We start from the raw sequence: 27,606 nt of genomic DNA, 5'->3' as shown, positions 1-27,606 counted from the left end.
CCCAGGGATAACTTTGAATGAACCTTGCCAGAACATTCGCTGTTAGCTGGGTTTCTAGGTGGTTCCCTACTGGCCCAAAACTCTCATTCTGGTCGTAAAATATGATATTCTGGTCTCTAAATTTAATAAGTTTATGAATATTTTTACCAGTTTTATGGTCCACAAGGCAAAAATAATAAGTCTAATCGCATAGAAAAGTAATAACAGACTTCTCCTCAATAAGCCACAGTATCTAAGATATCATTCATGTCTGTAGCACAAACGGTGCAGAATGAGCTGCACAGCAAAATGTAATACAGTTAGTGGATTGTTCGAATCATTAACCCTAATTATGGCAGTAATGATCCTATATGAGCCTTATATGCAAATATGAACTTTAGCAACCACCAGTAATAAATGGACCTTCTTTAAACACTGTATAAAAAGCTTTTCTGTCATTTTGTTCATTTCTTTCTTTCTTTCTTTTTTGTGACAATAAGTAATGCAGCAATTTTATTGTCATAGCCATGGTTACTATGTTAAATTTGTGCTAACATTAGAGGAAAAACAGTTACTTATTAATCAATGTCCTGGTGAGAGGAAGATGATTCGAAATAAAGCGTCTGCCAGACAGTTTTATTCATCATTTTATTAATAATTTACTTGGGTTTTAGAATAAACAGCCTAATATAAAGCACATTATTTATATTCAGTAATTCTTTGGGGAAGTGTACTACTCGCTTAATTTAACTGTGTCTATTTACTGCGCAGTGTGGGTGTGACCGAAACCAATTCTCACTCGTTAGGGGGCTTTGGAATGGTGTTAATGTTCTGCCGAGATGCATGATTGTTTCGATATTGGCATAATGCCTCATAATGAATCAAAACAATGTTTAAATAGTTTTTTGCAAACTCCATGAGAACAGAGATTTTTTTCCATGACAGTAATCATTATCATAAGTATCGACTTAAACATTTCATAAATACAGATTGCACAGTTCAAAATCATTTCAAACTAATTTAAACTATTAGTTCACCCCAAAATGAAAAATCTTCTCATTTACTCATCCTCATGCCATTCCAATGACTTTCATTCTTCTGTTAAACACAAAGGACATATTTTGAATAAAGTACTGGTTGCTCTTTGTTAATGAATCAGAAATCGCTACTTCTCTTATGAATACACCAATAAGTGCCAGTGCTAAGATTTTTGGTGAAGAATAACTAGATTTTGATTTCAAACCTAACAAATACACCACTGGTCAAAAGTTTGGTATAATTACAGCTTTTTTTAAACTGTTTTTAACAGTTTTTTTTATGTTTCTGAAAGAAGTCTCTTATGCTCGCAAAGGCTGCATTTATATGAACAAAAAATACAGTAAAAAGGTTATATTGTGAAATATTATTACAACTTGAAATAAGTGTTTTCTATTTCAATATATTTTAAAATGTAATTAAATCCTGTGATGGTAAAGCTGAATGCATCATTACTCCAGTTTTAAGTGTCACATGATTCTGTCACATGAAATCATTCTTATATGATGATTTGCTGCTCAAGAAACATTTTCTATTAATATGAAAACCATTTCTGCTGCTTAATATTTTTGTGGAAACTATGACACACTTCCTTTCAAAACTTTGGGGTAATTGAGATAAAAAAAAGAAGAAATCACACGAACTCACGTTTAATAAACATCAGAAACTGTAAAAGACAAACACCAGCATGAAACGTAACACAAGCCAGTGAACAGACGATGACTGAGAGTTTAAATACACAAAAAGATCCAAGTACTCCTAAAACTGACACAAAAAGTCCAAGAGGGTTGTGGATTGGAGGCGGAACAGGGGGAGGGATGGCGGGCCAGGCCCGTGTGGCAAAAGGGGGCCTAGAGACCAAGGTGGAGCTGGGCAGTGACCAGGGTGGAGCCAGTGGAACAAAAGATCTCCAAGGCAGATGAGACGGAGTTGAGGACCACCAGGGTGCAGCTAAAGGTGCAGAAGGTCACCAGGGTGGAGCAGGAGACCACCACGGCAGAGCAGAAGACCACCACAGCAGACAGATGGAGCAGAAGACCAACATGGGGAGCAGATGGGACTGAAGACCACCACTGCGGAGCAGGATACCCCCACAGTGATGCAGAAGACCACCACAGAAGAGCAGATGGGATTAAAGACCCCCACGGCGGAGCAGAAGACCACCACTGTGGAGCAGAATACCCCCACGTTGGTGCAGAAGACCACCACAGCAGAGCAGATGGGACTGAAGGGCAGACAGAGAATTCATATTTGGCCTCCTTGGCCGTGACAGAGATAACAAGGAGCACAGGTAAAAGATTTTACAAGCGGTCGCCGCTGCCTCAGGAGGAGCTGTAGCAGTTGCTGCCACCTCGGGAGGAGCTGTAGCAGTTGCTGCCATCTCAGGAGGAGCTGTAGCAGTTGCCACCGCATCTGGAGGAGCTGTAGCAGTTGCTGCTGCCTCTGGAGGAGCTGTAGCAAATGCTGCCGGCTCCAGAGGAGCTGTAGCAGTTGCCGCTGCCTCTGAAGGAGTTGTAGCAGTTGTTCCCACCTCGGGAGGAGCTGTAGCAGTTTCACCCGCCTTGGGAGGAGCTGCAGCAGTTGCCGCTGCCTCGGGATGAGCTGTAGCAGTGTGTGCAGCCCAAACACACAAGATGGCAGTAGCAGTGGCAGTAACTCTGGAACCACCTGACTCGGATGTGCTGAGACCACCAGACTTGAACTGAGACCAGCGGGCTTGGAGCTGAGACCACCTGACTTGGCGGCACTGAGACCACTGGACTTGGCGGCGCTGAGACTACCTGACTTGGTGGTGCTGAGACCATCGGACTTGGCGGAGCTGAGACCACCTGACATGGAGGTGCTGAGACAACTGGACTTGAGAGCGCTGAGACCACCGGACTTGAGAGTGCTGAGATCACTGGACTTGAGGGCGCTGAGACTATCAGACTCAGTGGTGCTGAGACCATTTCCATCATGACAACTCTCAGAGTGTTTGGCATGGTAATGTGTGTGACAATGTTGATATGTTTGGTCTTGATGGAATAGATCTGCTAGCTGCTGCTGCTTTATTGCTGCTGCTGCTGTAGGTTATTGCTGCTGCTGCAGAGCAAGTACAGGACTTGCGACTGCCAGTACATACACGACACGCTGCTGTGAGCAAGTAAGACATGCTGCTGCTGTACAATATAGCGTACATGAATTACCCGTAGCAGATCTATACAGGTGGAGCTGGGGAGGGTGGAGGGTTTCTGAAAGCATGCTGCACTGCTAAGGAAAATCCTACCCAAGTATTTTGAAGGTTGAGCACACAAGCTCATTGCCTACTGATACAGCAGGACCCAATCAGCTGCGCCCTATAGATTACGATGTGATTACGAGCAGGTTGAGTTAAAGAACCTATTAGCCTGCGCCATCTAGAGTTTCATGACAGAACTTTGTATTTGACTTTGTGGTGCTAAGACCACTGGACTTGAGGGCACTGATACCACCAGACTCGGTGGCGCTGAGACCACTTGACTTCACAGTGCTGAGACCACCTGACTTGGTGGTGCTAAGACCAATGGACTGACACCACTGGACTTTGCGACGCTGAGACCAACAGACTTGGCATCACTCGACTTGATCGCCTCTCGTACTGACCTCATAGTTGGATCAATCATACTGACTATCAGTCTTTTTCATCCTGGAACTGATCCAGTGATCGAGGGGATTTGTGGCGAAACAAGCTCCATGGCTGTTGGAACCTGGTACGCATATATGTTCATTTAAGCCAATGCGAAAAAAGGTCTTCAAGTGCCACATCATTAAAATTCACCTGATTAAAAAAATCCAAGAAAAGGCCTCTACAAAATCCTCAATGGCCCGGTCACCTTGACGAAGGCTAGAAAGGCTGCTGCTAGATCCATGCCTTTCTTTTGTTGAAGGTCTTGTGTTCTGTTACGTGCTGGCTTGATGTGATAAATCCAAACAAGAGGCTTGACACAGAAGAACGACGAACTTACATTTAATAAACATCAGGAACCATAAAAGACATACACCAGCATGAAACGTTAGCATGAGACAATGAACAGACTATGACTGAGGGTTTAAATGAACAAGATTAAGATGAAAAGATTTACCCTGAACTATATATAAACCTTAATTAAACAATTTAATAACCAGTTAAAAAGGAATTTATAACTGTATGATATTACGCTGTAACCACATTGGACCAGTGGTTTGGAAAAAGGATTCAGCTGCAGGCGCCATCTTCTGGTGAGACGTGGGAATTCATTCTCTCACAGTGCATTATGGGTATTCGCTAGCCGTTGAGTGTACATTGTTTGTGCACTCATAATTGCGGTGCACTGTGGGATTGAATGAGTGCACTTGATAATGTCCACTATGGTTTCGGACACCACTACAAATGGCTGTCCCCTCAAATAGTGCCCTATTTAAGGGTATAGGGGGCGATTACGGACACAGCCAAGGAGACAGGATCTAAACCACAGGAAGACAACAGAATATCAAAATAGTCTATGAAACAAAGACTAAGGGAATCGTTACAATTTCACATTATTTCTGTTTTACTGTATTTTTCATTAAATAAATGCAGCCTTGGAGAGCATAAAATACCTCTTTCAAAAACATTAAAATTTTAATTATTTCAAACTTTTTACTGGTAGTGTACATTCAGAAGATTTTAATCGAGTCATATGGACTACTCTTATGGTGATTTTTTTTTTTTTTTTTTGTCATTGTGCACCTTCACATCCCTAGTTCTCTTTCACTTTTAATATATTATAATAAAAATTCACCTTTTGTGTTCCACAGAACAAAGAAAGTCATGGTTTCAGAACAGCTTGAGCATAAAATATAATAAAAGATGTTTAATTTTTTGGTGAATTCCTTTGGTGAGTTTTTGGGATGCTTGCAGATGTTTTAGTTCTTGTAGTCACTTGAAGATCTTTGCTTGGCTGGAATAAATGGGAAGTGAGTTTGTGTGCTTTTGTCAGAAACAGTTTGCGTACTGCAGCTACGGAGGGCTCTTTTTTTCGAGTCCGGGCTGGAGTAAGTTTTACGTTTACATCTGGGAGTCAGAAACCTTGAAGGTGAAGATGAAAACACAGAATCAGTGGACGACAGCCTTGATGATCTCATTCCACCTCTGTCTTCATCGTAATCATCATCACAGCACAATGCATGATATAGCGTCTTGTCGTAAGAATGGATCCTTCCTCCCGATCCAAAGAGCCAGGAGGCTTTAGGGCTGTTTGGGGCCTTTAATGGTCCATTGAGGGCAGGTAAGTCTCCACAGCTCCTGCGGTAGAGGTCTAACTCTTGCTTCTTAGCTGTGGTTGGGTTACGGAGAGGATTGTGCAATAAAAGGTTGTCGGATAACGTCTCATTGTGCAAGAGGTCGCCACGGTCCTCGCTGCAGCACACTAGTGTCAGGTCATCCTCTGAGTCAAGGTCGATATCTGCTGTTAACTTGTCAATTTGGGCCACAACCTGAATGGAAAAAGAGAAAATTGAATAAATGTCAGGAAATAACTCTTATAACTATATCTGAAGCTTTTGTTCACTCTTAAAGGGGTAGTTCACTCAAAAATTAATATTCTGTCATCATCCTTATGTTGTTTCAAACCTGTTTGACTTTCTTTCTTTTACAATATTTTTAAAGTCAGCATGAAGTGGAAGTTGCAATAGTATTTTCTTCACTATTCTCATGTATCCGAGTGAAACGGATAAGAAAAAATGTTGGATGGGGCTTGATTTTGACCATCAGAAATTGATTGGATGGTTGTGGTTTGCTGTTGGTGGATCGTATGTGACTGACAGGTTGTCCCGCCCTAGCGCCATTAGAAAACTCCAAGAGGAAGGGAAAGTTATTCTGATGAAAGATTATGAGGGTACATATATTACAAAAATACTGATGTGCACAGAAAAATACATTTATAATAAATAGGGGGAGAGTGGGGACGGTTGCAACACTTTTTACATTTCCTTGAGTTTCTCAGAGACAAGCCAAAATTTTAATACAATATACCCATATCTGTCAGCTACCCACCCACACTGCTGAAACGTGTACATATGATAATATATGTACAACTTATACTTGAATAGACAAAGTAAAACTGACCCCATAACACTCCCCTGTTATGGGGTCAGTTTTACTTTCAAGTAAAATCTATTCAAGTATAAATTGTTGCATGTTGCAACATTCATTAAAATGTAATAAAATCATTTTTTATATATGGGAAGCGATTAAATGTTTTTATCTAATTAATTACATGACTCAAACACATCTATTAAAAAAGGTTCAAACATTCACTGATGGTCCAGAAGGAAACATGATGCATTAAGAGCCGGGGGATGAAAACTTTTGAACAGGATAAAGATGTCCAAATTTTTCTTATTTTGTTTAAATATCTTTTTTTTTTTTCATTTAGTACTGCCCTTCGGAAGCAACAGAAGATACTTACATGTTTCCCGGAAGACAAATTAAGTACAATTTACCTTGATCTTCGAATTCAAAAAGTTTTCACCCCCCTGGCTCTTAATGCATCGTGTTTCCTTCTGGAGCATCAGTGAATGTTTGAAACTTTTTTAATAGTTGTGTTTGAGTCCCTCAACTGACCTCAGTGTGAAAAGATGGATCTCAAAATCATTCAGTCACTGCTGAAAAGGGTTCAAATATGCAAAAAATGCTTGAAAACTGAAGAATCTGCAGGACCTGGAAGATTTTTCTGAAGAACAGAGCTCAGTTTAACTCTTCAGGACAAACAAGCGACTCATAAACAACCATCACAAAACGTAGATCATCCAGGTAACCACACAGTTTAAAGAACCAATGGTTCCCAAACTTTTGAGCGGGGTCATTTTAATAAATTCAGCTGTCTTGTGAATTATATGTAAACATCTTTTATGTAAAATATCTTACTCAGGACAGTACTAAATAAAAAATAACATGCATTTTGTATGATCTCTCTTATTTTGTTAAAATTTTTCACATTTTCACAGATTCTGCAAGGGGTTCACAAACTTTCAAGCGGCACTGTATATATATATATATATATATATATATGCGTAAAAAGATTGTGGAAAACAATGTTCCTCAACGTCAAAAAGGCTTTTCAAATCTCATCATCTACAGTGCATAACATCATCAAAAGATTCAGAGAAACTGGAGAAATCTCTGAACCACTGTCGGTAAACACAATCCGCTGTGCCATCTGCAGATGCCAACCAAAGCTCTATCATGCAAAAAGGAACCCATATGTGAACATGGTCCAGAAGCGCCGTTGTGTCCTGTGGGCCAAGACTCATTTAAAATGGACTGTTTCAAAGTGGAAAAGTGTTCTATGGTCAGACGAATCCAAATTTGACATTCTTGTTGGAAATCACGGACACTGTGTCCTCCGGGCTAAAGAGGAGGGAGACCTTCCAGCGTGTTATCAGCGTTCAGTTCAAAAGCCAGCATCTCTGATGGTATGGGGGTGCATAAGTGTATACGGTATGGGCAACTTCCATGTTTTGGAGGGCACTATGAATGCTGAAAGGTATATAAAGGTTTTAGAGCAACATATGCTCCTCTCCAGATGACATCTATTTCAGGGAAGGCCTTGTGAATTTCAGCAGGGCAATGCAAAACCACATACTGCAGCTTTTACAACAGCATGGCTTCATCGTAGAAGAGTCTGGGTGCTGAATTGGCCTGCCTGCAGTCCAGGTCTTTCACCTATAGAGAAAAATACGTCAAAGACGACCACGAACTCTTCAGCAGCTGGAAACCTATATCAGGTAAGAATGGGACAAAATTTAAACATCAAAACTCCAGAAACTCGTAACCTCGATGCCCAGACGTTTTCACACTGTTTTGAAAAGAAGAGGAGATACTACACCATGGTAAACATGTCCCCGTCCCAACTATTTTGAGACCTGTAGCAGGCATCAAATTTGAAATGAGCTCATTTTGTATATAAAATTGTAAAATTGCTCAGTTTAAACATTTGTTATGTTATCTATGTTCTATTGTGAATAAAATATCGGCTCATGTGATTTGAAAGTCTTTTAGTTTTCATTTTATCCAAATTTAAAAAAACGTCCCAACATTTCCGGAATTCGGGTTGTGTGTGTGTGTGTATATATATATATATATATATATATATACTTTTATGTATATGTGTATATATTTATCTGTCATTTCCATCTTTATTCCCCAATCTCACCTCATTTCATCCACTGGCATTGGAATATTTAATATCTGTTTGTGCTGAAGGGAATTTGTCCTCCTGCTGCGCTAGTAACTGCATCTTACATAACAACTCAACCATACGCTTATCAATATTCCTTCTTTTGCTTTACCCAGTTCCTTTTCTGAGCAGGGTCTCAAGGCTGGTGCACACAATTCAGAGACAAAACAAAGCACAGGAGTAGCGATCCCACAGATGGAAGCCTCTTTGATCAGAAAGTCTGTCTGTAGATTTTAATCAGATTATGTAACATACATATATGGCTATGGGATACAGTTCAGATTTAAATCATATGACTACACTGCAAACTCATTACGTGTCTTTTGTCAATATTAAGCAGCTCAGTATACTATTTATGATGCAGTTATGTTTGATTTGGATTTTGATGATAAAGCACTGCGTTTGAATTAACATATCAGAGTTATTAATGACAGCTTGTTCTGTTATGCGCCACTTCTGATTTCAATGAGCTCAGTGCTTTGCTGCTGTCAAACTTTCTCATCGCATTCAACTGCAGGATGTGGCAGTATTAGTGTTTATAATATAGCAGATCGGCTATTCGGCGGCGAGCCACAGGCTTTTGGCTGTTGTGATTCGGTAATGAGCAGTCAAATGTAAACAGGAAAAGCCCAAATGACAGGCATTCAACAGCCCAAATATTCATTCACACCACACCTGCTGCTTGAAAGCGCACACGATACGTAAACAATGCCAAGCTTTTTGCAATGCAGACAAGCAAGGACTGTACAAACATAATGTACTGTATTTACGAGGATATACTGAACACTGCCAAGTATGATAAGCACTGTGCGGTTATCAGAGAGATACATTTTGGGACTCCACTGAAAGGTCCTGTCTGGAGGAGGTATTAGATCATCTCTCGTGGGGTTGTGCCCTGATGTGCGGTGCTGTCAGACAGTTCATGTTTAATGCATTCCTGCCATCCACACACTAACTGATCAGAGATCAGAGTGCTGCTCGACAGAGACCGGCTGAAAATTGCTACATTGTGGAGGGCGGTATGACATAAGGAGCCTTGCACACCTTGCAAAGCAGAAATGCTGACCTATAGAGATTCCCAAGTGTCATGATTGTTGTAGGAGGCACTGCTCATAACAAATGGCTAGTACTCTTGTTGCGTGCTGTGCATTTGTACACATGAAGATGACACATTTCTGAAGCTCAGTAACAGTACAATGTAAGCAACGCCAAGGGCATGGGTTCAAATCCCACGGTACGCATGATGCATAAACTGATAAAACATATAACTTGAATGCAATGTAAGTTTACTCAGATATAACTGTCCGCCAAATGCATAAAAATGTAATGTAAATGACAAACATGTAATTGGTATAATCAGAGTAATTTATGGAAATATGCTCTTTGAGGATTGTGAAATAAAGTAATTAACCACTGGCATGTGTTACAGTGATTTTACAATGAATACAGTGTGTTGGTTTATAAGTAAACCTTAAAGTCACCATGAAATTCAAATTGACAATTCTTGTTTTTTATGGGATAATGCAGTGTTTATTAAAGGGTTAGTTCACCCAAAAATGAAAATTCTGTCATTAATTACTCACCCTCATGTCGTTCCACAGCCATAAGACCTTCATTCGTCTTCGGAACACAAATTAAGATATTTTTGATAAAATCCGATGGCTCAGTGAGGCCTCCATTGCCAGCAAGATAATTAACACTTTCAGATGCCCAGAAAGCTGCTAAAGACATATTTAAAACCGTTTCATGTGACTACAGTGGTTCAACCTTAATGTTATGAAGTGACGAAAATACTTTTTGTGCGACAAAAAAACAAAGTAACGACTTTATTCAACAATATCTAGTGATGGGCGATTTCAAAACACTGCTTCATGATGCTTCAAAGCTTTACGAATCTTTTGTTTCGAATCAGTGGTTCGGAGCGTGAATCAAACTGCCAAAGTCACGCCCCCCCAGTGGTGAACCACTGAAATTTCGAAACACTTATGACGTAACGAAGCCTCGTTTACTGAAATCACGTGACTTTGGCAGTTTGATACACGCTCTGAACCACTGATTAGAATCAAAAGATTTGTAAAGCTTCGAAGCTTCATGAAGCAGTGTTTTGAAATCACCCATCACTAGATATTGTTGAGTAAAGTCGTTATTTTGTTTTTTTGCAGCACACAAAGTATTCTTGTTGATTCATAACATTAAGGTTGAACCGCTGTAGTCACATGAACTGTTTTAAATACAGTAGCTTTCTGGGCATCTGAAAGTGTTAATTATCTTGCTGGCAATGGAGGCCTCACTGAGCCATCGGATTTTGTTTGTAATTTTGTTTGTTATATCAGTTGTCTACTTGACACTGACACCTAGTGGTGTGATCATCATGCACAGGTTTTCAGTTACCAATGGAAATTTTTCAAGGCATTATTATTCGCAGTTAGCCATGATTAATTTATTTCTGTGCGTGAAGTGTCTAATAATGAGACGTTACAAAAATAAAGTGAGTCAAATACTGGCTGGTCATGTGATCTCAAAATGGTGGCTCCCATTAAGGCGACGGTATTTTCGGTATTTTCTAACTAAGATCATGACTGGCATCATCATTTCATGTGAGTGTACATAATTTTTACCACATTTTATTAAAATATCTATTCATTTCTATTCTGAACTATAACTATAACAGATGTTGTACAAAATATAGAGTTATAAAAGTTATATTTATAATAAAGGACCATAAAAAAGCAAAAACAAAAGACAAAAAGTCAATTTACAGGATTGTTCAAACCCCCTATCTAAACCTAATTAAGCAGCTGGTGCAACAAAAGTCACAACCCATACGTTTTGTTTTTTTTAATCCGCTTTGTCTTACAGTCATCTTACCTGCAGAACCCTGGGTCTTGGAGTCAGATAATTGCCAAACCCTCCCAGAAGGCTTTTAAACAGAGTGTGTTTGGAACAAAGTGTGAGTCACAACAAGCATTTGACCAATTTAAACTTTTTGTGAGAGGAAGCCTGATTTAAAAGCAGTAAGAAACAGACCCATCGCCAGCACTGGGCTTCTTTAGTGATTGATTTTTACCTGGAGGCTGGCTGGAGTCTCCAAAACATCTGATAGAAACTATTCGATTCAGAAACAGATTCCCTCATACATTTTTCATCATGCATTGCTGACTTCCCCATACATTTGCTCTGAAAATAATCTCCATATATATTATCATATCTCTCTGCATATATATTTATGCATTTGGCAGACGTTTTTATCCAAAAAAGCTTACATTGCATTCAAGGTATATACTATCCTAGCTAATGGGAACATTCTCAGAACTTTGGCAAATGTTCTGGCAAGGTTCTCTCAACGTTATGAACAAACGTTCTTCCAGTAACGTTTATAGAATATTCATTCAAAGTTGTCTGGCCTTTAATAATGTACTAAAAATGTTTGCATTTTTAATAAAACATTATTAATACATAGTTCATGGAACATTTTTTTCAGGAAGATTTTAGTTGGACATTCAGAGAACATGTTCAAATGATAAAATGGAATGTTCTCTTAACGTTTACATAACCAAGATATAAAAAACTGGACATTTTGAATGTTCAGAGAACAGAGAATTATTTGTTTTGATTTACAATTTTGATTACTAATTGGATAGTCAATGACCCCTTAAGTAATTTAAATGTTTTTTAAAGTAGTGGGTAAGCTATTTGAGTAGTCAAGCTACTCTTCTGAAAAAAGCTACAGTACAAAAGTTACTAACAAAACTTAGCAAAATACTTTTTCAAAAGTGTAGCCTGACTACTTGAAGCAACCAAGATTTTTAAAAACATTGACCAACATCAACATTAACTTTCCCATCAGTATTGTTTACATTATTGTACTGTAAATAATAAAAATAAAATCAAAGTCATTCCAATTAAAATTCTTGATCTCTTTTTAAATTATATTTTATTGTATAAATCTATTTGATACAACAGAAAATAGAGAAGGTCTAGACAGGATCTGTGTAAGTGCTGTTTTTGGCGGGATTTATATGCAATGGATTTAAACATGATAGAAATGTGTTAAATGGAGCTAAAAGTACTACACTTTTATTGCTAGCTGAAAGCATGATCAAATTTGCCAAAATATTTAATTACACAAGCATGAAAAGAACTTTAGACATCTGCATAATTCTGTGTGCATAGATTAAGCAAAGGCGTATAAGTGAGCAGTGTACTGGTTACACTTGGCAGCAAAGAATTCAGAATCGTGACAAATGTTTGGCTGTTATCCATGGAATAAGAGACAGCTGAAAGACAGATGAGCGTGTGGCAAAACTAATAACCATAACAAGATGTCAGTAGTAACAATAAGGCTCTGCTGCAAGGTGTGAGTGACAGATGGAGGTGTTAACTCAGGCAAGAGCGGCAGAGCTACCGGTGATGCCTGAACTTGGCCAAGGAGACAAATGAGACAAATCCAGAGGAGCTGTGACTGAGATGATGAGACAAATGCCAGTCTGGGACACTCATAGACTCAGTGACAGTAATGAGGCAGATAGATATCCACCCAAGGAAAGAGATTAATTAAGGAGATGTCCTCTCACATAATGCTGAAAGCAGTCGCCCAGCACAAAGGGGGATAACTGCAAAAGAGATGAGACGTTGACAGGTGAGAAAATGAGGAAATCAGATGCGCTCCCGCACATGTCGGCCCATTGTCTGATTCGCCGGGTGATAATTAGGCATCACAGATGACATCTTGCTTGTATGGAGTGTCATGGCGTGTGTGGGGGGTGTCATCCTGCAAGTCTATCTCCTTGTTAATCTATCTGTTGGTTGCTGTTCGGCTGACAAGCTGTCCAGTCAACAGCCCCTAGGTGGACGCATCACAGGGGCATGGATGTGTTTGTGACCTTGTATATGATTATGAAACGTACCCACTGTATTTGTGTATAGTTAGCAAGTATTCAATAGTCGCTTTTAGGCCAGAAACCAAAGTACGAAGGTACACAAACATTAACTTGAATTCTTACCAGTCCATTGCTAGACTCATTTTTGTGTTACTGAGATGGTAACAAACCCCAGTGCACAAGGGAGTGATAGAGTTACCTTCATACGTCTATGCCAGGGATGGGCAACTACGGTTCTTGAGAGACACTCTCCTGCAGAGTAGGGATGTGACAGTGAGGAAATTTTCCCACCTGTTAATCGACGTGTGACAGCACCGGTAATACCGGTTTCACCGGGGGTGGGGTGAGGGGGCGGGGGGTGGGGGAGGTTGGAGTTTTTCCCTCTTTTTCCACCTCGCTTTTAAATAGCTGACGGTGCGTGTCCACTGGTGCAGAGCGAGCATTTTCAATTAATTCCTATGGAAGCTCATCTTGAATTGGTTTGAATTGTGGGTTCATTATTATTCTTAAAGAAAAACACAACAACAAAACAGTATAATGTCATAATCGCTTAAATAGACGCTTTCACACTTCGCTTTAAAACAAAATCATCCACCACTGTCTTGTCAGTCGAGTGAGGCGAAATGGGCGAAGTGAGGTGAAATCTGACTCCTGCTGCTGATCTGTGCTGCGACTCTCACTGTATTGAGTTGACACGTTCAGTTTTTAATTGTAATGTCTGTTCTCTAACTGAACTAAATGATTTTTAGTACTATAAAAAATCAAAACGACGGTGGGGGGTGGTGCCATGGTGGGCAAGTGATGTAACCCGTGTTGGGGCTGAACACCGGTAACACCGACTATCGCAGCAAGCCGACTGCAGAGTTTAGTTCCATCCCTAATCAGACACACATTCCTGTAATTTTCAAGCTATCCTGAAGACTGTATTTTGGTTAAACTCTGCAGGACAGTTGCCCTCCAGGACCAGAGCTGTCCATCCCTAGTCAATCCCGTTAAACAGGGTGTGCTGTTCAGGTAGCTACTTACAACTTTTACAATGGTAAAGCAACTTTGAGAATGTGAATGCATACTTTTGTTGCATTATGAATTGCTTTCAGCAAATTTCAGAATGCAAAAAAATCAATCATTCATAGCTAGAAGCACTTGCGTACTTGCATAAAGTATGTTTCAGGTCTTACCTGGTACAATGTAGGGATCAGTGCCTTGCTCAAGGGCACAATGGTAGTAGCTTGTAGATCGCCCCTTGTGGGGTTAAAAAAGGGGTGTCAAATCCTGCTCCTGGAGGGCCACTATCCTGCAGAGTTTAGCTCCAATGTTAATCAAACACCTGAACAAATTAATCAAGGTCTTCAGGATTACCAGAAACTTCCAGGAAAGTGTGTTTAGGGCAGGTTGGAGCTAAACTCTGCAGGACATTGGCCCTCCAGGAGCAGGACTAGACACCCATGGGTTAAAACATCTCATCATCAGACTCTTTAAATCAACTTTTATCAAAGCAATCCCTTAAGCCCAAAGTGTGTGCTTTACCTCCCGGAGCTCTTTCGCCACATCCTTGAGCTCAGCGAGAACTTCCTCCAGCTGTTCCATGACCATCTTAATGTGCCTGCGGATCTCTGCTCTCCGGTCAGGGCTCTTGCTTGGTTCAAATGGTCCTAGCGCTGTGCCGTGAAACATCCTTCACATGGGGATGACAGCAGCAGCGGCAGCCAGGAGGGGACAGGACACTGGACTTCATGTCTGAAGCCCACCACAGTGTTGTTTAGACCTATCTGGATAAAAGACCCATTCTCTGATCTGAACATCTCAGCATAGTTGTTTGTGGCACTGATGATGTTAGAAAACTTTGAATTCAGTCCAGGAACATCTAGTATCTCTCAGGGAATTCAAAACGAAAAATTTCAAAAAGGAAAGGGCATCAAGAAAATTGGAAAAGTTTCAGCACTGAAACAAACTGTTCTCAGCAAAGCTTTGATCTTTTCCGTATGATGTTAAAATTAAATCAAATGGTATCATTTTTGGCATGAAAGAACCTTTGTTCTTAAGACAGCCAGAAAATAAATAAGTAAAACACCCTTTTGAGCTTCTATTTTGAGAGGTTTGTGACATACCAAAAGTCATCTGTGAATATTTTCAGTTTCTCCACATCTATATATGCAACCTCCATTGCAATTCCACTTACTCAAAAATATATATCATGAAGAGTATTTTACATTGAAGAGAAAGTCTTCAGTACAGGAGGCATCAGTATTTGATGTGAAGAAAATATGTATCCAAATAGTGCACTAAGAATAGTAAGAACAAGTCACATTGCCAATCGAGCTGGCAGAAAAAGAACGCATCCGGTGTGACACCTGGGAGGACGAGCCAAAAATTGCTTCTCTCAGAGGCGATCCTGACACATCCTGATAGGAAGAACCATCACTCTGAGACAAAGAGAGCTCCGGACATCCAGTTCAGCTAACCCACACCAGAAATCAGGCAGGAGTCAGTAGCTTGTCTTCTCATGGCTTTTTTGGCTTTGATTCAGAATTGATGCCATTTGGACTTATTGCTTCCCCATATGTCTATAAAAAGCTTCCGCAGAGTTGCCAGGCTTTTCCCACTGTGCCCCGTACCGTGCAGCATATCTCCTACCCCATCTGAGCACGCACAGATAACACTAGAGACGGATGCATGCTCAACACCTCTCTTGCAATGTTGTCCTCTATCAGTCACTGATTCTCAAGCACTTAGGAAACCTCCCCCTTCCCTCTCTCTCTCTCCCTCAGTCACTCGCCCTCAAACGCTCGCATTCATTTCCTATGATCTCTCCTCCATAACTCTTCCCTTCTCTTTCATAGTTGCTACCCTACCATTTAGTCCCACTCACCCTTGTCCTGTCACTTCCATCCTACTTCCGACAAACACATTAATTCATGTACACTTCCAAGCTCGCTCTCTGCTCAGATCTTTTCAACCACTTTCCACCTCAGTTGGGGAACCAAATTAATTCAATTCAGTGTTGCAGTGCAGGCTCGTGAATCGTGAATGCGACGGCTCTGCAGCAATAGAAGCGGACCAGATTATCCCATTTAGATCGGTAATGAATAGAAGACAGACGCAAGTACATCGGGAAACCGCTCGCCCTAGCATAATTATGCGGAAAAGATGCTTCAGCCTCCTGTATTCATTTTCCTGTTGCTTTCTTCAAATCACCAATCGACCGGGGGACTGTGTCAGCAAGTTTGAAATTCTAATTTACCTCTCTATAATGATTCTTCAAAACATCCTGCGAGGCTTGTCCCAAACAAAGGCCCTCATTATTTCTTAGGTGTCTCTGCTGGGAACACTGATGAGAACGATTCGCACAAAACAAGCAATCGTCTGAATAGTGTATTCAGGCATACAGTGCCGAAACAGTCATCTAGAATAACAGATACAATTTGAGATGAAAGTAGAGAGGAAAAGTGTTAAACAAAACACAATAATTTGTGCTATAAACATTTATGATACCTCAAAATTGTAAGACATCTTGGGGAGAGGTGTACTATTACTTTTTGGAGCTTTTGGACAATTTTTTCCTTGTGGATGGTAAAACGGCCAAAAAAGATGGTATTGTGACACAGAATTAGCATGTACTCACATTTCTTTAGAAAATGTTTCTAGGTTTGTTGTTTAGATGCTTGACACTTTGAAGGTTCATGGCCACTAAAATGCATTTGAAGTGCTCCATTTTATTAAAAGTTGGAAATGAGGACTAAATGCTGAGCTTTTGAGATTTGCAGAAAGAAATGGAAAGCTAATGCAATCCTAATTGCATGTGTGGCAATTTATGCATGCATTTAGGGCTAAGTACTAGCTGTTGGAGGAAACTTATTTCAGTGCCCCAAAATGGTGATGCAAATGGTTTTGTTTCATTCACTACTGACTGAATTCTTGTCCTTGAAACAGAATGCTAGCTCAGAAGATTTTTGTAATCTGCTTGTCTAGTTAAAAGCGTCTTATTTCTTTTTGAAAAGACTGAAACAAAACACACTTGATTTCATGTAGTCTTTTCACTGAATGCAATGTTTTAAATAAAATGTCACAACAAGGTCTTTAACTCAATGAGATATGCTGGATCTTTCAAACTGTAGTATGCTAAGTTGTCACCACATGACCTTACCATGTTGTAAGTTTAGTTCACTGAGAAGTATCAAGTTATTACCTCAGAATATGGTTATTTTGCCTTTTGTTCCCCAGTTTGTGTAAAAATGTATTGCGTTTTGTAGGTTTAGTCAAGAAATGAGTCAAGATGAAGATGTTAAAATGACATTTGACAAGTGCATTGTGCTGTATACTGTACATTTTTGCACATGTTGTAGGTCATATTCTATTCATGCACACTTTTTTAAATGATGCTGAGTATACAAACTCTAGCCTATACTGAAAAACAGTTAGTGTAGTATGGTAGTATACTTTTCTCAGTAAGTGGAGACCAGATGCAGTCCACCCAGGCTTTTAGTGCCATCTACTGGTGGATGTGCAATTTTAGCACTGATGGTTCACATCTCTGACTCAATAAATGGGTGTGGAAATGTTGGAGAGTTGAGAGGAGAGCAGGGGGTCAGGCACAACAACCCACAACAGACCTACAACATATTAAAATCGACATTAAAATGTGAATGGAAACAGACAAAAAGGGGGTGTGAACAAATCAGAGAAGTTTTGACAAAATATACTTACAATTACAAATATCAACAAACGAACATTTTAACTTTTCAGGGCAACTGACAGTCTCTAAAATGTTTCCAGTCAGATGTTAAATAGACATTTAGAAAATAGCTGAGCCTGAACATATCACTTTACTTTTCCATTGCAATGCGTCAAATTGTTAAGATTGACGCATTTCGGGTGGTGTAGGGGGTCAAACTGAATCTGAGGTGGCACAAATCAGATCCGAGGGGTCCCCCTCGATTGAAATCGCGTTTGGTTTAGATCGCTTTCCGTGGTGGAGGGGTGGGTCATTCAGATCATTGCTCCTTGATGCCAGGCCTAGTTGTTGGTTCATATTTGTAATGCTAAAGTAGACAATATGTCAATAAAATTTTTTGAAACCTGCTAATTTTGCATCAAATATGAACTACAATCTTTCTGTAGCCTAAGTGTTGTCGAATTCCCCGTAGGTTTCACGCCAAAACCGCTCTCATTTGCTATTCCCGTTTTGGATCGGTTTGCCTCTCATGAATAATGTGCGACTATAATGACTATAATAATATAATTTATAATAATAATTTTAGCGCACTTGGCGCTGTTTTTTTCTCCTTTGTATTGGCCAAAAACAACTTCAAAAAAAAAGTGCAATTCATAGGCCTATATCTGTTAACATCTAAAAAATGTGTTTAAATGCCCACTGAAGTGCCTTGGAACACGCAGCTTTATTATTCCAATTAAACAGGAAGACAGGGTGGGATATATCTAGAAGCCCCTCCCCTTTTTTCAAAATAGCCAATAGCGTTTCGCCTAGATCACAGCTCGGCCAGAGCCGTTGAGCTCGTAAAACCCAATTTTCCTCATAATCTCTAACCGTTTTTCCTCCATATTGCTTTAAAATATAACATTGTTTGTTGAATTCAAATGTGTCTGAAAGTTTTGTGGTCTGAGCCGACTCACGCGTATGATCCGCACTGTGCTCTCGTGTCTCTGGACCGGAGCAGACTGGGTTCACGTGACACTAACGCGAAAACGGACTTCATTTGCGTCAATGGAAAGCATATTTATACTGTCTGAATCGTTCCCTATAGTGCACTATGTGCCATTCACCATGTAGAAAATAGTAAATGTGTGAACAAATGACCGATTTCAACCGCAGCTTCAGCGTGTGTTTAGTGTAGGAGGGGCGGGACTTCAGATTGTAGAGAGCATTTGACTGGACAGAAGATTTGATGAGAAGCTGAAGTCTGCCGTGATGTCACGAAAATCTGTGAACCATTTTAGCGGAAGTGAGAGACTAAGTTTTGAATGCTTATAAGTTTTGAATGCTTATATCTCCTGTGGTGTATTTAATGTTAAGAAAAATACAAAAGTATGTTATTGAGTTTATATAAACGCCATGTGGCATAGGTTGTCATTCAGGGAGATTGTAATTTTGACAATCGGTTATGTATGTGTTAAACTGAGTAGAGCGTCCTGGCTGAGTGTTTTGTTGAGCTGGCGAACTTGTTTTGTTGCATAGTGCATATTAAAAAAGACGATTATTAAACTTTGGTTTTGTTTCCTTCAACCATGGCTTCAGTGAGTCCAAAAATGAACTTTCTGTTTCTTCGAAATCCCGGGTGGCTGCTCGGCCACAACATCTCCTAAATTTGAATTTTGTCATTGTTTTGGAACACACCAGCTTATTCATAAATTTAAGGCTAACATATTCATACTAATAGCTAAAAAACTTAAACTTTGATTTCGGGTTCTGTGTTATTTCATTGAGATACAGTTATAGTTTATATTGATATTATATTGATAGTTTTTTTATTAATTTTTATTTTATTTTAGTACATCAATTTAAACTGAATGAAAATTAATAATGTTGCATTGGCAACAGGCTGAAGTTTAAGGTTTTTCTTACTGTATTTTATTTCAGTTCATGTTTATTTTATTAAAGTTATAAAAATAGGTTTTATGGTTTTGTTCTTATTTTTAGCTGACTATAAAGACTTGGACACAGAATAAACATTATCTGTTTATTATCCATCAGGGAGAGACAAAATAATATAAAAGTAATACAAACTGAAGCAAAAAGAAATCATCTCAAACTTCAAAAACAACCACCTTCAGAAATCACAACTATTGAGCTTCATGTTTGCATGATTGTTTGATTTTTTTTTTTTTTTAAAGTAGTTTTTCTGAGGAAACCAAACATGTGTTTACATTGCATTTGTTACAAATTAAGTACACTAAACATTGTAGCTAAGGGAAAGAAAATATGGCTAAATTGATATTAATAAAAAATCATTTGAATGTTTGACCATTGAAACTCAGGAAAGAATTACAAAAAAAATAAAAAAGAGAAGTAAATAAAAACTGAAACCTGTAAAATGTACCAGTTCTTGTCTCCAAGTCAACAATACATCCCACCTTAGACTTGACAAAATAATTAACATCTACACACACACACACACATGGCACGAGGTTTGGTTGAATTCACAAATTTACCAAGCACCACACACAACTCACTATACAAAGACAACTATCTGTTTTATGTTAGTCTACTGGCATCTTTCCACTCAATTAACTTTACAGTATGAACAAGGCTTTATCTACTGTTGGAATACATAGGCATGAAGATCAGGGCACAAAAAGAACATGGTGGTTCTTGGAAAGGACAGTGACCGTAGCTTTTGCTGGTGCGGCTGAAATATAACATTCTTGCTGATTTAATCAAATCATGCTTGACAGATATCGATATTGCTTCTGTCCAAGTTTTCTTGGGTGACTGTCAGAAAACAAACAGGTAAAGTTATATACATCCAGTCCACCAGAGGGCGCAACAGGACTGTGGATTTCAATCAGGGAAGCAACTTCAGGAAGTCCTGTCTTACCAAAAGCCCCACAACTGTGTACCAAGCATCACACTGTGGAACAGTTACGCTTAATAATACACACATTATCGAAATTATAACAATAAGATCTTTACATAAACAAAAGAGTACATAGAAAAACTCCCCAAACATACATGAATAATATCACACATTGCATGGGCGTATTGAATGTTTCACAGTTCTCGAAATGATTAAAATTATTTTACAAGCCTTGATAGAGACATTGAGATGACATATTACATATACTGTACACTATTATTTTAATCTATTTCATACTTTCTTTTCTTTACACTCTTTAAACTATGACCCAGTTTTACAGTCAACTATCACTAACCAGCTCTTCATAGACTGTAAATTCAGAATTGGAACAACAAATATAACTAAATGCTCTACTATATATTACAAATCCACAATTTGCAGGTCTGAAAGATTTTAAATCTCAAAATTTTAGTGCTGTCAAATCTAATAATCCAATTAATCGCATCTAACATAATAGTTTGTAAAATATGTGTGTGTGTGTGTGTGTGTGTGTATATATATATATATATATATATATACACACACACACACACACACTTTTACGTTACATGTGATTAATTGATTTGACAGAACTACTAAATTTACGTAATTCAGGAATTTCACACAGAAATTGCTTGTCGATGCATAATAGAGCAAGTACTTTCAGGAAATGCCGAGAAAAATCACAAATGGGACATAATTTTTGGGAGCAAAGTACTTCTGTACATCACTTAACCTGTAAGAGTAATAATAATTGTAATCAATAATTAGTATGACACCACATACGTATATATTGTACTTATATTGACAATATTACTTCATAATGTGTTTAGGTTTTAACCCGGTGGAGAATAAACCACCCAGAAATTCAGTCTGATTATTTGCAAAACAACAGTTATGATTTCTGTGATATCAATAATAACAACTTAAAAACCTTTGCAGCAGATTTAGATCATAATGGGTTGAACTGTCTAACAAGCCTGTGGCTAAGTGTAGATTAAATATTTACTCTAATCAAGAGCATTTAAATTGAACTAATGTACAAACGTACAAAATGTACATGTACAAATATTTTGTCTAATCGGTTTCATTAGCCGAACCTCAGCTAAAGTACATCAGCAATAAAATAAGACGATTAAATCCTGAGGTAAAACAACACAACTGCACATATTAAAACCTTTAACGCAAACAAAAATACGCAACAACTCAAACAACGTAAACGTATGGCTTTCCTTGTACCTTCAAAGAAAATGAAACAAAAACAACTTGACAAAACAAAACAAACTCTCTTTGTACAACAGACACAATGTAATGTTTATAAGCTTTATCCTTTTCATCTATGAGATCAAGTAAATACCAGTCAATTTATTTACGAAAGCTGATCTTTTCTTCTCTCTGTGCATAAAACCTACGTTTATTCGTAAGACGTGAGAGTAAAGATGTGTTTGCTAAATAGTCAAAATGTGTTTTTGAATACTAACAGCCAACCAAAATATATATCTGGCTTGCAAATACCACATAGACGAATCTGACAACCATCTGAGAATCTATTTACTATAGAAACATAGTGAGCTTTGGAATGTTCCCTTATTGGTGCTCTAGTGTTTAAAATACGATAAGTGGAGAAACACTACATAACCTTTAATTAAATCTGCCGTAATACCACATGGCAAGACTGATACTTTCCTATTTATGGGGTCTAAATACCAAAAGCAACTCCTTAAACTATCACACACTTTTAAAACAGTTTAAGTAAACGCTTATGTATTGTACTGGTGGGAACCTGTTTGAATTCAAATTGGTCGATATATCTTCCTTTCTCCCTCCCCTAATTTCAACCAGTTAGTGACTTTATCTCTTTGGAACGCCCTCCCAAACACCCTGTTTCTGTCCCCTCCCCCCACTGTGGCTGAAAAGGATCTACATTGGATCGTCATAGTTGTAGGTTGGTGCAGCTGAGTACTGTTGTTGATTCACGGCCCCCTGTGCAGCCCCCATAGCTGCCTGCTGTGCTGCCTGTTGGACGTGAGGGTTCTTCCAAGCACCGGAGGTCCATTCTTCCTGAGCCTTGCTCATGCTGCCTCCGCTGCCACGGTAGAAGTTGTGAACCTAAGACAGAAGAAAATTTTATTGCTTGAAGGTTGATCTTTTATAGATCAGGAGATCAGTATCTAGGGCTGTGCCGGTCAACTTGACAACCGCCCCAACGCGGTGGTAGAGCAGGAATGTGCCCGAAGACAAATACCTTATTCAAACAGGCTTCAAAACTAATAAATATTCTACCGAATAACAGAATCAATATTCGGCAGACACAGACACTCCCTTAGTGTTTGCTGGATAACAGGCAAGCCAGCTAAGGGATCATAACATGATATTAGCATAAACCTCTAAAATCACTACGCAATATAATGAGTAAAGGCCTTTGCACACTGAGTCCGAAATTTTCGTATGCGTTTTTTCGTATTTGTGATCCTAAAAATTCGTCACACACAGAGACCTTGCACACTGAGTACGATGCGTATTAATGAATCCGTTGCGGAAAAAAAAAAAAACGCAAAACAATACAAAATGGAGTCTTCAGGCAGTGAAGTTAGTTGTCCTCTCTTCTTAAAAAGAGAAAAAGGAAGAGGAAATTGGGTCCATCCAATCCCGAGATTGCGTAGAGAGAGAGAGGAAGGAGAGTTCCACCTCATCAAGGAGCTGAATGATTATCCCAAGCGTTTCAAAGTTTACTTCAAGATGTCAGTGGCTCAGTTTGATGCTTTGCTAGCGATACTGGAACAATCTGCTTTTATATTCTGTCTCTTTGGTATAGATGGTATAATCAAATATATCTCGTGGATCGCTCTCGGAGTATGCATTTATTTGTCATTTACTGTTGGATATGGAGCGTAAAGCCCAAAGCATACCGTACCACCGTATTTTTGCAACCGCACATACTTGCACACGCAGGTCGCATATACACATTTAATTTTATTTTTTGTTGTTGCAGTAATTAGTTTATCCACAAGGTGGCAACCGTGCCCTGGGGGCGTCGATTCACAGGTTAGTCAAAGAAAAACTGCATAAACAGAACAGACCGGAACGCATGCAAGCTACAGCGACGATAGAGGCCTACATAGACGAGGTTAGAAAGTGCCCTCATTTGTACAACTCTAGCATGAAAGAATACAAAGATGTTTACATGGGTTGTAACTCGTGGCGAGAGATTGCTCAAAACTGCGCATGCGTCGAATGCCTGTACGCGTACAAGTCAAATTAAGTATACTTTCCAAGGCTGTGCTTTCGACTGTGTGCGTACACTAGCGTTCGCGTAAAAAATTGAAGTATACCGGGGCTTAAATGTGTCCTGTTGCGCCCTCTATAGGCAACTAGTTGAAGTCGAGCTTAAAGCGCCATGACAGAGCATTAAAGTCGACTAGTCGATTAGTCTGTCCAACCCCTAATAATGAGTGTGTAAAGTGAATGAGTGTAAACTCTATGAATTAATTTAGCGCAAATCAGATATTTAGCACAAAAGAGGCAGATAATGCCTCTTTCAGAAATCAGAGCTTGGCAAAAGTAACATCAACTAAAATACTACATCATACACATTTTCTACAATTTGTTACGTCTATTTAAATGATTTAAACCTTGTATGATATAATACATGAATGAATGAAATAAGCATAGCATGGTCGCACGGGTGGCTCGAAGCACAACCACGCTACATCTCGGTGCTTCAAGATGAGAAGCACTCTGATTTCTTGTACAGCGGGATGGGGTGATGGGTCGCAGCTTGTCTGGGCCCCCCACATCGCAACCATGAAAACATCTGGATTCATGCTGAATGAGAGAGGTACATGAAGCCCATAAATTTCAGCAATTTGTCGGCTTTGTATTCTGTTTTGCGATCTGGTTACCCGTTTACAATATTTCTGGACATGGAATCTCTCGTTTCATTTGCCAAATCTTCACTCACGTCTCACCAATGTTCACAGGGTATTATAAACGTTTCTTCCTTTCGTTCACTGTAAACCCTAATGCTCAAAATACTTAATTGGTTTGAGTAGGACAAACTTAAATTGAACAAATTAGTTCAGTTAAATTAACTGCTATGAGTATTTAGCACTTTCTTTTTCTTTTGAGTTCACAGCACTGACATATTTCAAGTAAACTGAACTTTTTCATTGTTTTGAGTTGTATGAACTCATTTCTTTTAATTTAGACTAACTTAAGTTTAACTGAAACTGGACTGGGATTTCCCAGCATGCTTTGCCCATGACACTCGAAAGGGAGAGTAAATGCTAAAATTAAGTGTTATATAATGTTTTTTTTTGTTTTTTTTTTTGTGCAAGATTAAGGGTAAGGGAGATTTAGTAGTGATTAATGTTTTGTTATCCTAATTTAGAAGAGTTTCTGTAAATGTGGGTTTTTGGAGAGTTACCATCATGGTGACAAGTAGCGAATGCAGCTTGGTTTGAGAGCAGGTAAGTTACAAAGTGCTATACCATGCTATTGTTAACAAATTAGCAAGTTGGCATTTTTTGTATTTTCTTAGGGTTTACAGTGAAGTAAATAACTCATTTGATTTGCAAGAACTCAAAATAAAAAAGTTAATTAACTAAATATTTTATGTTAATTGCTATCAAAATGTATGAGTTAGCTAACTCAGTACTTCAAGTTAGGAGCAATTAACATGCATGAGGACTACAAACTCAAAACTTGATAGTTCTGCTTACTTAAAATTGGAAACATCATAACTCAAAAAATTTGATGTAACTGATTACCTCAAATTTTTTGAGTTAGCCCAACTTATTCGGGTTTACAGTGTTCACTTTTTTTTAATTAGCTACTATATTTGCATCGTTTACTGTGGTATGTAGGACAGATACCTTTTTACTTGTATGTCAAATTCTAGTTAAAGTCCCCCTGTGGTGAAAATCAAGTTTTTAATGTTGTTTATATGTCTATATGGTGATTTAAATATGCTTTAAGACAAACCATATGCAAATTCATTAGTCTACACCATTGCTGAGTATTTTCTCTTCATAAATGCAGTTCATTTTATGAACTATATGCCTTTCTCCACTGACGTTCTGAGATGTTCGAAGCTTTTCTAATGGTGCGTTCACACCAGACGTGAATTAAGCATTAAGCGCGAGTGATTTACATGTTAAGTCAATGCAAAGACTGCGGTGCGATTCGCGCGAATGACGCGGCGCGAATTGAGCGTTTCGAGCGTTTGAAAAATATGAACTTTGGCGAATATTCACGCCGCCTTAACCAATCAGGAGCTTGCTCTAGTAGTGACATGATTACGACGTAGCGAGCAGAGGCAGAAATCCGAAACAACAATGGAGGACAAAATCATCGTCGCTGTATGTGGATACCCGGAGCTGTACGATACATCTACGTACTTTTATAGAAACAGGAATAAAAAGGATCTTGCTTGGAAGAAAGTGAGTGAGGAGGTCAGACAATCTGGTAAGTTGTAAAAAATGCTCTTTACTCAATTTGAGCTATATATACATATATATATATATATATATATATATATATATATATATATATGTATATATGTATATATACATATTGAGACTACAAGCTAGCTAAAGCCAGCAAATTGAGTTTATTCACCGTATTTTACAACTACTTTCCCGCTGATGAGTTGATGTGTTTATTCAGAGGAAGTGTGCAGAAAGAAGTGGAAGAGTCTGAGGGACAGAAGCCCATGACTCTGACATGGCGAACAGGAACATGGTTTGTGTAACATTAACAACACATTATTAGCTGTTTGATAATGTAGTCAAGCAAAAGGCTAATCATATTAATTACCGTTATGTGTCCGACGTAAAAAGCAATACCATTGTGCAGCGTTTACCTTGACCACCAAGTGGATCTCTGGGCTCGTGAGTCGCGCGAGTGAGTGGAGGCGGGGCTAATTTGCATATTCATAGATCCACCTATACTAAATGAAGCAAGGGTTTAGAGTTACATTCAAGCTATTTTAAGGCATGAATAATTTTTTTTTTTTTTTTTACAGGAAAAAACATTTAAATATGTAATTTTGGTGATCAAAGATAAGTTTTAAGGGATACAATTATTGACTACAGAAGGACTTTAATACGTTTAACACGTCAAATTCGTCAAATCAGATTTGTGCTTGTTAGATTTAGTTAGGCACGTCAAGTTTATCTGAATAGCGCATTTCACACACACCTGTAATTTAGTTTCACTTTCTCTTATATTATTTAGGTTACCAGTATTCACTGACATTTATTTCAGTGTTTTACAGGCTGTAGTGTGTTGTTCCACTGATGGAAGTGCTAAAATAAACACCCACATTTCTTACAAAACATGTTTGAGCCTCATTTATTATTTTTTTTTAGATTCAAAATGTATTTAATTTAGGTCAAAATACATTTACACCTTCCCCCCTCCAACCACCGCACCACCACCGGAAGTTGATCCATTACCACCAAAAACTGCCACCGTCACACAGCTCTAACATGTTCTAACCACAGGACAAGTTTTCAAGTAATTTGTCCTTAATAAAAATGAAAGTCAAATCAGAACATATTTGATGTTTAATATACAGACTGGCTTTGATTTGAGCATCACCTTTGTTACAAAGTTTATACTTTGCTTAGGAATCTTTCATTAGAAAAATAAAAATAGATGAAAAATTAGACAATTGTTGGCATACAGATGATAGAGCTATAAAATTATATTAAAAATTGTGGCGATATGAAAGCTTTTAATTACTTTCATAAAACCAATAATAGATAAAGAGCAGATATTAAATTTAAAAAATTAAAATAATAATAAAAATATAAAAAATATTGTATAATATTTTGTCTAAAGTAATTTTAAAAACAATAAAATCTGAAGTTTTAAATGTTTTAAAGTTGATTTAAGCATCACAATATTATAATGTACAGT

General features: G+C 38.5%; 2 protein-coding genes across 4 annotated transcripts in view; both read right to left on the bottom strand.

Annotated features, from left to right (window-relative positions):
• Window positions 1-608: 608 nt before the first annotated feature.
• Window positions 609-15,829, bottom strand: LOC127507606 (inhibitory synaptic factor 1). Of its 2 annotated transcripts, XR_007928392.1 has the most exons (3): window positions 14,639-15,829; window positions 3,572-5,487; window positions 609-3,533 (listed from the first exon to the last, which is right to left on the bottom strand). XR_007928392.1 is itself a non-coding variant. In XM_051884850.1 (2 exons), exons 1-2 carry the CDS (start codon window positions 14,783-14,785, stop codon window positions 4,918-4,920), a joined length of 717 nt encoding a protein of 238 aa, XP_051740810.1. In that variant the 5' UTR covers window positions 14,786-15,829; the 3' UTR covers window positions 609-4,917. The 2 variants fall into 2 exon arrangements, 1 of the variants encoding a protein (XP_051740810.1); XM_051884850.1 differs by having other exon boundaries at window positions 609-5,487.
• Window positions 15,830-19,792: 3,963 nt separating this feature from the next.
• The window catches only part of scamp5a (secretory carrier membrane protein 5a), a 17,423-nt gene continuing 9,609 nt past the window's right edge, over window positions 19,793-27,606 (bottom strand). For both annotated transcript variants that reach the window (XM_051884156.1, XM_051884155.1), the window contains exon 7: window positions 19,793-22,791. In XM_051884156.1, coding sequence (XP_051740116.1) covers window positions 22,603-22,791 — 189 coding nt within the window. In that variant the 3' untranslated portion in view covers window positions 19,793-22,602. The remainder of the gene's footprint in view (window positions 22,792-27,606) is intronic.

Source organism: Ctenopharyngodon idella, chromosome 24 (assembly GCF_019924925.1).
Source record: "Ctenopharyngodon idella isolate HZGC_01 chromosome 24, HZGC01, whole genome shotgun sequence".
In the NCBI taxonomy this organism is placed as follows: Eukaryota; Metazoa; Chordata; class Actinopteri; order Cypriniformes; family Xenocyprididae; genus Ctenopharyngodon; species Ctenopharyngodon idella.
Note: the sequence above shows the minus strand (reverse complement) of the source record. Positions and strands in the feature narration are given on the sequence as shown.

Excerpts from the sequence above, each read along its gene's own strand:
- LOC127507606 (XM_051884850.1), bottom strand. The coding sequence starts at position 14,785 with ATGTTTCACGGCACAGCGCTAGGACCATTTGAACCAAGCAAGAGCCCT. Across the intron at positions 5,488-14,638 it reads TGGCGAAAGAGCTCCGGGAG|GTTGTGGCCCAAATTGACAA; the intron begins GTAAAGCACACA and ends TTTTCCATTCAG.